The sequence below is a fragment of the Temnothorax longispinosus genome, chromosome 10 (assembly GCF_030848805.1).
Source record: "Temnothorax longispinosus isolate EJ_2023e chromosome 10, Tlon_JGU_v1, whole genome shotgun sequence".
Taxonomy (NCBI): Eukaryota; Metazoa; Arthropoda; class Insecta; order Hymenoptera; family Formicidae; genus Temnothorax; species Temnothorax longispinosus.
The window spans coordinates 4,308,868-4,321,521 of record NC_092367.1 but is presented as its reverse complement, the minus strand read 5'-3'; the positions used below and the strand labels follow the sequence as shown (position 1 = coordinate 4,321,521).

The window sequence follows — 12,654 nt, the reverse complement described above, 5'->3', positions numbered from 1 at the left end:
GCGACGGTGAGTCGAGAGCCATCGCTTGATATAATGGCTCTGTCCGGCAAATCCTCTCATCCAGAGGACGAACGCATTATTGAAACGTCAGACCGCGAGAAGCTTTTATCCGACCGCCACAGGCTTTCTCGCCCTTCGTATTAACTCCGGAGTATTATCGCCCGGCGCAAAAAGAACGCGAGGATAGAGCCCCGTCAGCAAGTAAAAGCTGCTCGATTTTTCGCCCCCGCAAACGCCCGCCACGCCCGTTCCGTTCCGTGTAAGGGTGTAATCAACGTGTAAGCAATTATCCCCGGGGGTTCCGTGCGTCCGTACGTTTAGACCGAATTTAATGGTCCGCGAACGCGCGCACGGGCATTTTTGCGAAGGAAACTCCATTTCCACTCAGAAACTCGGCGGTAGCTCCCGACCGGCGAAATGTTTATGCGAATGTCACGGTATTTGGCGAAGCTGTTTCCATCGTGCTTGAAATTTATGTTTACGTCTCAAGCCACAAGCGAGACCGATACGATCGTAGTATTTAAGTTTCGTGTTTTATCAATTAGAACGATACGGAGGCGCAACTGAATTGTATGCAACTGAAAGCAACGCGCGATCAGACGTACTGAATATATATTTATATCGTGTACTTCTCCGCTTCCCGTCCCGCCCGGCTAGCTATCGACAAAGTTCAATATTTAGACGGACAACATCAATGTAGCAACGCCGACAGACGACAAACGATAATTTAATGCTTTTTAGGATGCTTTATGGAGGCCGAACAATATTGCCACTGTATCCCATCCTGTACTTGCCGCTTCTCTTCTCCTCCTCTCCCGCCACGCTCGCACTTGTATGAATAATTTATGTTCCTACACACACACCCGGTACCCGGTACCCGAGTTCGGTCAACACGACGCTCGCATAACCATGTTTCCGGCTGCGTATCAATTTTGCCGCGACAAGGCAGGAAGACAATTAAGATAGTGCGTCGTTAGATAACAACTGTGTTCCTCTTCAAGAGTCTCGAGAGCCACGGTCTCGATTTTCCGTGTCCGAGGTTGTGGAAAAATGAAGAAAGAAAAGAAAAAAAATTCGCAAATTAATTCCCTCGATGTCGACAAGCACCTTTGACTCGAGTGTTTCATTTTCTTTCCGGATGACCGCTATCGAAGCTATCGCTGTAAACCGCGCTATCGACTGAAACGGAGCGGATTAGATTTCTGATCGAGCGCAAATTTACAATCGCGCCGAAACGAGCGGCGACCGAATGATTCGGCGATGTTTGAGTTGTCCGAAATTAAACCTTTATTTAAGTGCCGCGAGTGGAGCTTCAAGCAAAATGATACCCGACCGATCTCGGATCGCTTAGCGGACAAACAGAAATTGTTTCGGGCAAACTGAAATCGGGCTCGCTGCAAAATTGCGCGGTGCACAGTTATGGCGATCTGAAACATCTCGTTCGTTGTGCATTTATCTACAATGTCTTAAAGAATGTCAAAATATATATACAAAATTTTGAGTAGGGAAAGATTGGAAAGGCTCGTATTCATTGCCCACACACATTTAACAATATAAATATAAATTAAACATTAACATTAAATTACGTTCAATTAAACGCGTTAAATTGTGTTAAAAGAAAGCCATTTTACAGTGATCGTATATATTTCCTGTTTTCTTTGTTACGTTCTTTCCTTAATCCTTAATGATCAGCATTAACTTCCAGGATTGACGATAACTATCCGATCACTACTTCTTTCATTTCTTTTTCTACTTCTTCCATTTCGCAGAGGCACAAGCGCGAGCGCGAGGACAGCAGTAAAGCTTTACGAGCGCGCGTAACAAAAGAAGTCGTTTCTGGAGCAAAAAAAATTTGCAGAAGCGGGAAGAAAAGCGAAAGAATATTAATGCAACGTCGAAGCGATTATCGTAACACGCTGTCTCACTCAGCTTATATAACGTTGGCGAGAGATGAGAGCAAAGTCGGACACGAGAATTGAAACGAGCCACTTCGCTCTATGGACGTGGAAATGGCTGTTTCTTCATGACGCAAAGAAACGCACTAATCGCCGTCGGAGATCCCATTCGGCTAACATTCGAGCAACTCATTATCATTAATTTGAATATCGGCGAAGTTCGTTTACGGAGGCCGCGAACCGTCCGAAAAAAGGAATTTTTTACGGGAAATTTTAACAACGCCGGTTAGCTCTAATCTCGGTTTATTACGCATGCATACTACCTCTCTGGATTTGAGAAGAAAATAGTTTAATCCTAATAAGATGTTACTTTTCATTGCCCAGAAAACTGATAGATATATTTTTACAGTAATTTAGTTATTGGTCGTATTGGTCGATTTGATCTTAATCCTAAATTAGAAGCATGTAATGAGTGAAAATGAGGAAAAATTAAAACAAAAAGAATAAGCGATTGCAACATTTTAAATATAAGATATTATTCTTGGACGTTGATTAATTAACGGTCCGATAGAATGCTATTATTAATTATAAGGCTAAAGTATTAACTCCAATTGTGATTTATCTCATCGCTATTAAAATTAGACTCTATTTTGAAAGAGCTGAATTTATTAATAACATCAAAGGCGCTTAAGTAAATCAAAAATTAAAAAACGCATTTTTGATACATGATAATATATAGCCGCACTGTAAATGAGATCTAAGCGGTCGTAAATTGCCGTCATCCGATTGACTGACTTCGCTCTGCGAACAACTTATTCGTGTGAGGATTTAGCCGCCCGGTGATTGAGAACAATCGAGGGTTATACGTCGATCAAAGAAACGTGGTCACGTGGTGGTGAAGCCGTACGACCGAAAAGAAATCCGGTCGGTTCAAAAGAAGACCCCAACATGCCTCCCGTCCTTCTCCCAATTATCCAAGCGCAATTTGATCCTCCTCGCCATCAATCCAAGACGCGTCGCACTTAATAAAAATCATCCGTCCACTAATTGCGCACTCGCGGAGAAATTGAGAAAAAAAACCGCGTGAAAGTATCAATCAAAATTCCCCAAAAGTTTTACGCTTCTGTTTCTTAAAATAACACGATAAAGACTCTAAGAGCAGTCTCTTTTCATTAGTTAAATACTTTCGGAAATATGCATATCAATCTTTCATGCAAGGCACGTGGTACGCGTTAATTAATTTTCCGACAGGTCAGCGCGCTTCGCGTTTTCTTTCCTCGCTCCGTGGATTAAACTCCTCCGTTTTCCAGTATACGCCGCAGTTCATCAAGCGAGTTAACGAAGCTCGAGGCAGGCGGAATTTCGCAGACCGAAAAACGTCGCGTCGACCCGTACCTCTCCTCTCTCGGCCAAGTTTTCATAAATTCCGAGAAATTGTCGAGGGAATTCGAAGCGACCTGAGTATGTGCCTAATAGATACCTCTCCCCGTTCGTCGCTGGTTCGTAGATAATTGTCGATACCGTAAGCCGCTTCTCCGACTCACTTTTGGCACATGTGTCGCACACGAGAGTGTAAAGGGGGAGAAAAAGAAGAGCACGGATCGACAGAGAGAAATTGCGGTGCGCCAGGCGTCTGGTCGTCGAATGCGAATCCGCATCGCGGGCACGAGTGGCAAGACGGCGCGGCGCGGCGGGGTGGAGTGGCTGTGCAGGATCGGAGTAGAAAGATGAATTATGCCGCGGGAGGATGCATGAGACGCGCGAACGACGAATGGCGCGGCAGGCACCGAAGGAAGCGAAAAAGCGTGCGAAACGAACAGATAGAGGGATGACCGATTCCACCGGCCGCCACGATCGACGTGAAATAAATTTAAGGCCGATTCGCTGACCATCGATTCCGCGTTGCGACGAGCATATGCGCGAAAAATATGCTGCGGCAGCATGGTGCGGCTGCCACGAGCGCGTGTGCACGCGACACATTGATTTGATAGATGTTATCGAAGGTTATATACTCGCCGCGGAAGAAATGTATTCTCAAATAAACGAAATAAATAAATAAAATCGATGCTGTTTCTGTAGTCTTAATTAACTGTTATTTATTTGTCTCTTTTATTTGTATTAATTAATTAATGAATTGTTATTAATTTATTAATTTAATTATCTCTCTAATTAATTATCACTTATTTAATTCTTTTATATTTGTATTTACTTATTAATTAATTGCTATTAAGTTATTAATTGTAATTTAATTATCTCTCCGTTATTGAAGACGTTCATAACGATCAGGAAGTGAGCCGATACTTCACAGCCCTCCGATCGGTTATCGGGATTCCAACGTAATGAGACAATTATCCCGTCAATTAAAAGCAAATCAGACGTCGTGGAAAATATTATTTTATGCGAAACTTCTCTCTGTCGGATCGAACACCAGTACTTTTCACACCAGACATTTTAAAGACGACATCGTAATGAACCAACGAAATTATTCGAAAAAAGTAACACAAACGCGCATGGCCCATTAATCCCACTAATGAAACTTGTATCGCAGTGATGCGGAAAGTAATAACTGTAAATGGTATGTGCGTAAAAAAATAAGCGAGTGGTCGAAGAGGCCGTAAAAGGGGGCGTAGAAGGAAATAGGACCGAATCGATCCGATGTAGCCGAGCGAGGGTGGGATTTATTACGTTCTCCTATTCCGCGCTTCTGGAACAATCAGCGGACGCCACAAAGGAGGCCGTCGCGACGAACTTAATTCAAGGATAATTGATTAAGGAACGGCCGGGAACCGGGCGGCGGACCGAATTTTCGATTTCAATTAAAGCGCGCATATCTTACATCCAATTAATCAGGGCAGCCTCGCTCGACGACAGTCGAACACGCATATCGCCGAGATCGTGCTTTCCCAGCGCGAGTCGTCGACAACCAGCTTGACCGGAATCGAAAACAAGATTTAACAAAAACTAATTGACTCACCGGTGACCGGAGCCTCGATGTCTATCATAGTCTTCTCCGAGCGTAGAAGGGCGGCTCCATCGTTAATTATACGAAGAGCCGCGGCCTCGTCGATCCTACCTTCGAGGATAAAGTGTTGCTTCAGGACCTCCGGCCGTGGAGATCCTGTTCGTTCGTCGAAGACTTCTGCCACTGTCATTTTGTGCGACGGTGGAAACGGGACATCTGTTGACAAAAGGAACGGTCTATGATAAGAAGGATGTATACATAAAAATGTAAATATACAAATAAGCAAAATATCCTGAAGCTATACAATACTGTTTTTCTTTTTAATAAAAAAATTGTTAAATGTATCGAGTCTCGCGTAATATTACGCGATATCGCTTGAAAAGTGTTTTTTTAAAGCACTTTGTGAATTTCTCTTTGTCGCGTAAGCCTTTGCATAAGAGCAGCAGATTATCTCCCGATCTTGCATGGTAATGGCATTAATTACAGCGGAGCCGCTCGCCGTAATCCCACGTGACAATTAAGTGTCCTTTTTTACGAGATACAAGCGGCGCTACAAAGCGATTCGTCGGATAAATCGGCGCGACACACCGTGCCTAAATATTGATCGAACGACTTTGCGCGCAAAACGAAGCGCTATATACTCCCCTCTTCGTAAGAATTAATGAGTATGTACACGTTACACGAAGGAGCAAACGCTAAGACGCATAATCTCCTTCATGTTTTTCCTTCGTGTTTCGTGCCCGCGCAGGTACCCGTGATTTACAGTCTCGAGTCTTCCCGTGCTCGCTAAATCGCGGCCCTGGCATTCGCCAAGAATTACGCAGCGGACCAGAATCGCGCATTTTCATTTTCTCGCTGCGTGGCGGTGTGAAATACGTTCTCTGGTGCATGCTCCATTTGCTCCACTTTCCACTCGCGTTTTCGCGATATGTCGCGGAAAAGCACGAGTGCAATCCAGCGAGCCAGAGATACGATAAAAATATATTCGTGCATTTAATCTCGAGTAATTATACGAGATGATGATTGCGCAATGCGTTTACCATTCGTTTATGATGTTCAAGACAATTACGCAACGTAAAATCATTAATTAATCGTGCCTATCGCGCATACACACTGCGCAGGCGAGGTATATAGAGAAGGAGCAGCTGAGAAAACAATAGACGTGAAAAAAATCAGATTTTCCGTCCATCCCGAACTGCCTCGCGGGATGTAAAAGAGTTAAAAAACAATTATATTACGTCTGAACGAAGTTTTAATCGCGAAATACTTCGAGTCATGTCTTTGGTGTAACCGCTCGCTAAAGTCGATTACAAATTACCATTTCGCCTCACCGTTTTTCTTTCTCTTTATTTTTTTTTCTCTGTTATTTTGAACGTACCTTACCTCATCTATGTCAGCTCGTGTTAAAACAACCGCGTGATAAATAAAAATTTAGATATTTCAATTCGCGCGCGAATCGATATAACGATTTACGAGAGAATAGGTAACAGGTGGGCGACAACGGGGGTACCGCCGCGGACAATATCTCGCGACGTCGGTCGGTCGGGCCGATGCAAAAACGTATGGCACTCAAGGTTGGAATCGTTGTTATTGCTACGCGGCACGCCACGATCATCGATCGACCATTTCCCGCCAAGGTGAAACGCGTTACCTGATCTGAGTCTATCAGGAGGTATCTGGACCTGTCTCTTTTTCCTGGACGTCACGAAGCGCAGTTTAAGGATCGGGCTTCTCTGTTCTAGGACGTCCGTTGACATTATCGCACTTTCTTGCACCGGCGAACTTGCTCTCACGTCCGCGCGGCCCTGATTCCTCTCCTTCGATTTTTTCGACCGTTGAGGCGATCGGCACAGCGCCGATATGTTTACGATCTTTCTTGATAAATTACTCAGAAAGCAACCGCCTTCCTGCTCCTTGGCCATCATTTGCTCTACGTAATTCTGCGCCAATTCGACGTTACGGCTGTATAGATCGTCGAACGTGTCCTTTTCGAACACCTCGCCGTCCCCAATAACGCTCGGCTTGCCGGACGAGGTCGCCGAGTGATCGGCTATGCGAGTCGATTTCGCATTCATAGGATTATGAGCTCCCTTTGTCGTCGGTTCTGCGAAACCGACGATCGCGTTCTCTCGGCACGGGCGGTCGCTTTGTTTCGTCTCTCGCGGCGGAAGCTGATCGATCGAACTGTCGGACGTCACCTTCGACGACGAACCGTCGTTGTCCGAGTCGACGTTGTTCGACTCCATGGTCGAGTAATCGGATGTCAACTCGTCCTTCGTCTTGTCCTTCGCCGAGATTTCGTCGCGGTCGACAATCCGCGGTTTCTCCGCATCCGTCCTCGTGTATTTCGTGGGCGAAAATCGCGCTGGCGGATCTTCGCGGATGTCTTCTCTTCTCTCAGGGATGCTTTCCAGGTTCGTCAGGGTCGTGTCCGCCTTCGTAGGCGTCGCAGACGCGCGTGGAGATCCCGGCGAGGACAAGTTGAGCATGTCTATTTGCCTGACCAACGATTCGTCGCACGTTGACGTTCTCGGCGTGCTCTCGTTGGCCAACATCGTTTTCAGCACGGCCGTGCGGAACGGAGAATCCCTCGGAGAACGATGGTCCATCTGTCTCCACTGTAGGAACCTCTTGGATCCGGATGACGGCGTGAAGTAGCACGTCTTTTCAGCTTCCTGCTGAACAATGTCGCTACATTCACTCGGCGTCAGGCACGTGTTCAGCAAAGAATCGCTCGCGGTAGTGAAAGACGCGTTCTCAGGAGACGAATATGGTATACGAATATCCTGCTCTTCGTCGGACATCATGTTGAACACTGAGCGAAAGCTCTTGTCAGACGCGTATCGCGTTGGTAGAAATCGATTCTCGAACGAAAAGCTGAGCTTGCTGGCCATTCGCGTTGCGACATTGAAATTGCAGAAATCCACCTAATTGGACAGCATAATCGATACAATCGATATGCCCGCTTGTGCCAGGAGATGGCGACATATCCTGAAGCGCCCGAAACGCGCCTCGACACAAAACGCGACTGTCTTTCTTGTCAGTTATCTTGATATTGAACGCGAAAATCCGTCGAGCAAGGTTCATATATATTCTTTCGAAAAAAGATTATTGATAGGTAACTTGTGTTGGATTTTCGCGTCTGTTGTAGTTTAACTACGTCAAATTTGCGCGGTAGTATAGAAACGCGGAGTACGAATAGATTCCACTGCGAAAGTACTACTTGATTTAGAGAGAACTACAAGATTATTGTCTCCTCAGTGCGTCCTTATCGCTCGGTGGCTCGGTACCGACTTAGCAAAGAGCGTCGTTGCCATCGCCCATAAAAACGCCGCGACATTAGCAAACAACAGAATGCTAACATAAATAAAGTCACAAGCAACGAAAATTCAAAACGGATATGAATTATAACGTTGTGTAAGTGGGAATATTAAGCAAAGGTTTAAAATTATTTTACTAATTTCATTAAGCTTTTCCTTATTTCAGTTATGTGTTTTAGAATCAACAAACAAAATATATAAAATGTTAATAGAATATCGGTTATAAAATTTCAATAATTAAAACGCTCCCAAGCATTTTAACTATTTATAATAGATGTTAATGTCGAATATGCATGATAAATAAATGGAATTCTAACATCAAATAATAGATATTAATTTACGAATCATAGATAGAAAACAAGAATCTTAAAATGTTAATATGATTTAATATTAAGATATCTCTTCAAACATCAATTTTTGAAAGAAATAACGTTATTAGAATATATTAAGAAAATTCGTAAATTTAATATTATCAATTTATTACTGTAAAACATCATCTTCTATACATTTGGCTAAAAATCTGGCCTTTAATTGTGCGATTATTAGATTTAATAAAATTTGATGATATAACGCGTTATATGATAAGAAACTTAACATTATTTCAAACTGAACAATTAATATTCCAACATGCAGCGCTCTAATATCAAATGATCTGATTGATTAAAAGTAATTGATTCATTATTATAATAATTATGTATCAAACACACATTTTTCAAAATTAAAAATTAAATTCACAAAAGAAAATGAGAGATAACGACGTCCGCTATTTGCCAGTCGCAATTTTCGTGATTTTCGCTGATTCATTATTCCTCGTTTCACGTGTATCAATGACAAATCTCCGGTTACTCTTCATCGGATCCCATAAATTCACTAAAAGCGCTATCTTTGGAATCCCTTCGTGATTCTTCAGATAAAGTAGCCCTTCGATTCCTATTGGAGACCATCAGTAAGAAGTGCACCTCGGACACGTAGATCTTATCCTATACATATTTATTATTTTGTCATTTGATTTCTTTTTCGATTATAATTAATGACGGCATCTTTTTTACCTCGTAACGTGAAGAATCCACGATTGGCTCGCCATCCGGATCGGCGATTTCTTGCCAACCCGACATAGATTCTTGCCCGATCTGACACAACGAGGGCTCGATCTCTTTCATCGTCCTCGATTGCGGATCTTCGCGATCCTCCGCGCTGCCTCTTTTATAAGCACTGACAAACGGTTTCGGACTCGAGAAGCATATATCCAAATGTTCTTTAGCCATGACAGGAGCTGCGAAATTCTCGTTACCGTCGCAACAATAACCGGGCGAGGAAATGCAATTCATCGGCAAGCCGCTGGACGAGTCCTGAGAGGTTATCAAGCTCGGCATGTTCATCATTCGCACAATCTTGTCGATCGCGGGACTTACGTTATTGCGATATTTCGGCAGTGTATAATCCATTTTTGAAACGCACGACGGAGTGGACGTTTGCGAGTCGTTATCCTGCGGCTGTTCGTTCTCGTTCTCTTCATTCTCCGTTTCACATTCGAGTATGTCATTGCTCGAATTCTCGTACATGAATACCGCCTCCGAAGCTGTCAGTGCCGCACAAGACGAGTTGGATTCCAAAAAATGATTAGTCGCCGGACGATGATAGTCATCCATTGCGAACGAAAAATTGTACGATGAAAGTATTTTTCAAAGATCTCAAGATTTGATCAACGTAATCCTGGGTCAAATACCACATTTTTATTAATCATGTTGATCGAATGTATTATATGGAGACGGTAAGTAATATCTGTTTGGCTCACCTTAAATCGTATTATAGACGAACCAACTTCAACGTTAACAGTTTCCAAACTTACTCTTCGTTTTATAAAACTTGAATACTACATAAATGTCCTTATGCGGTATTTATAGTTACAACAGTATTGCTAAAGAGCAAAGATGTCGTGTACCAACTAAATAAAGAAGATATACCAGATTTACCTATTGCCATCTGGTTTGACCTACCGTTCTCGAAAATGATCGCGATTGGTCGATTCCCTAACTGTTTATTACTTAAATTCTTTCGTAAGTTTTCGGTCTCGCTGTTTCATTAGACCGGAGACACATGAAAAAATTGAAGCAATAAATGGGACAACTAAAAAAATTCTCAAGAAATATAAAGATTAAATCGAAAAAAAATGCTCGGCTGTAATTGGACGAATTGTTTACTTTGTTTATTGTTCAATTTTCTTATGTATTTCGTGCTCTTAAAATAAGACAACTGACATCTTCGCGTTTGATACGAAAAGTGGCATCACAATAATGTTAATATAAAATAAGAAACGCATAAGAAAAGACATAAGATGGATAAAAATGAATTATACAACACGATTAAATTGCCGTACGAATCATACTGGATTATATATATTAAAATAAAGCAATACATGCTTTCACAAGATGTAATAAAAATAATTTGTCCTTTGTAACCGGTATTTTAAAGTAGTAAGGAGTTAGTTAAAAAAAACCTACGATAAATTTCACAACTTGGAGACTTTGCAACCAGACATTCGTCAGAATACAATCTAAAAATTGATCAAAAGATCTAAGAATCGCCAAGCATTGAATAGAGAAGTTCGATTATTCAATCCAATTCCTTTATTTGAATGTCTATTTTCCGTAACATCTCGATCCTTTGATCTATTCTCGGTATTCGTGCGTGAATAAAAAGCTCAGTTCTTTCTCGCTATAAACACACTCGTCATACAGTCCTCGTTGTGTGCACCCAGCGAAAACTGATGGCGCGATAGAAAATAAAATTCTTGCGAGCGCAATCCATCTCGGAAGCAGCTAAGTTCCATTTGCTTCCTCAATATTGATGAACCGCCTGTATATTTGAATAACTGATTCACCGGTGTTATTGTGTGATGCTTCCAGTTTTAAAGTCCACTGTAACGTTAAAGATAATTTATTCTCTCGATATAGTATTCACCGTATCAAATAATAATTTTTTTTTTATTGTCTACTGTAAACGTGTTTGTCGCTGAATTTAGAATTTTCTACAACTGGAGAGGTCTTTTTTTGTAAGATCGTCTCGAAGAATAAAGAGAGTAATTGCGTTTCAAAAGCTTATCTATTCAGATAGGATGCAAAGCGTTTTCCTTAACTCGTCTTAACGTTTCACCGCAAAGTTTATCGGCTGCACGCGGTTGCGCGATTCCAGCGGGATGTAAGCGGATGCGGAGCTGCACCGAGGAAGAAGTATAAGTACATTGCGAGATTGGAGGGCAAAGCAAGAAATTCTACACCGTAAAGCGGTAACCACTTTTTCGAGACCTTTGATCTCCCCCACGGTATCGGCGGCATTACGCTCGAAATTAAGCGGAAGAGCGATATATTCCTCGCGGTTCGAACACAACAACTAATTTGAATATTCAATCTAGGGAAAAGCTCGGGTAACCGATAGTTCCGAAAGTCGATACCTCGTAACTCGGTCGCCGCGAAAACTGTGGGGAAACGTTCAATCAAGTCTTATACCAATGTATATACGTATCTACGTATAACGGACGATGCTTTTACGTCGCGTATCTGCGGGAGGATAGCGATCAACGTGGGCGAGACGTATGGACGTACGGCCGCAAGGATATTAATTACGTGCCCTAAATTACTCGAGTTCTCCCTCCCAAATAATGTCGCCGCGAACTGCTTTAATATCGTATAACAACGCGCTCCATAGTACTAGTCTTGATACTGGATATTAAAGTGAGAACATAATCGACTTCAGTGCATTGTTTCACATATGCGCGACTATATCTGTGCCACGTGGTCGAAGAAAGTCTCTCACCTAAAAGTTGCTGCGTTCATCATTGCTATTTAAGCAATTGCTCGATAATCTTTAATCCCATATGTTTCGTACGGCGATATTACAATCAATATCATCATGTAAAAGAAGCTTTTCATTATTATTTAGCTTTTCGTTACTCGTATTCTCGAAGACGGCAATAATTCTTTTCTCGTTTCACTGCAAAATAACAATAAGATCCACAATGTAAAAATCAAAACATCGCATTTGCACGTTATTTACCATCGTTTTCTCAGAAATAAGAGAAATATTCGATTGCTTACTTCTTTTTGATAAATAATCGTGCTGAATATATTTTTAATGTCGATTAGCCTCACCAAAGATGTAATAATTTTCACGATTCGAGAGAGAGTGAGTCAGGTGTGGTTGCCTTGTGCCATGTCTGACACAGAGTGATAGAGAAGAAGGGAAACTGCGTCTCTCATGCAAACAAAACAGGAAACGGCGAAACGGTTATGTTTATTTGCGCGAATATTTCGAATGTACCGTGAACGATATATTACTTACGGCTGAGTAATTACATTCGATGTTATTGTCGTAATTATAAACTCGACTGTTGTATGACAACTATAAGCCTCTAACAAGCAATTTGCCGTCAATGCAAAATGGTATAAAATGATAGCGTCGACCATTTGCGCAAACATTC

General features: G+C 42.2%; 2 protein-coding genes across 9 annotated transcripts in view; both read right to left on the bottom strand.

Moving 5' to 3' along the window:
• LOC139820439 (serine/threonine-protein phosphatase 2B catalytic subunit 2) overlaps window positions 1-7,766 on the bottom strand; it is an 83,245-nt gene extending 75,479 nt beyond the window's left edge. For all 7 annotated transcript variants that reach the window (XM_071790712.1, XM_071790713.1, XM_071790714.1 and 4 more), the window contains exons 1-2: window positions 6,509-7,766; window positions 4,870-5,073 (exon numbers count right to left, since the gene is read on the bottom strand). In XM_071790712.1, the coding sequence (XP_071646813.1) occupies window positions 4,870-5,073; window positions 6,509-7,751 (1,447 nt within the window). In that variant the 5' untranslated portion in view covers window positions 7,752-7,766. The remainder of the gene's footprint in view (window positions 1-4,869; window positions 5,074-6,508) is intronic.
• Window positions 7,767-8,680: 914 nt separating this feature from the next.
• Window positions 8,681-12,401, bottom strand: LOC139820445 (uncharacterized). Of its 2 annotated transcripts, none has more exons than XM_071790729.1 (5): window positions 12,272-12,401; window positions 11,991-12,167; window positions 9,973-11,095; window positions 9,227-9,890; window positions 8,681-9,157 (listed from the first exon to the last, which is right to left on the bottom strand). In XM_071790729.1, the coding sequence occupies exons 4-5, from the start codon at window positions 9,824-9,826 to the stop codon at window positions 9,020-9,022; spliced, it is 738 nt and encodes a 245-aa protein (XP_071646830.1). In that variant the 5' UTR covers window positions 9,827-9,890; window positions 9,973-11,095; window positions 11,991-12,167; window positions 12,272-12,401; the 3' UTR covers window positions 8,681-9,019. The 2 variants fall into 2 exon arrangements, with proteins under 2 accessions (XP_071646830.1, XP_071646831.1); XM_071790730.1 differs by having other exon boundaries at window positions 12,326-12,393.
• Window positions 12,402-12,654: the final 253 nt, after the last annotated feature.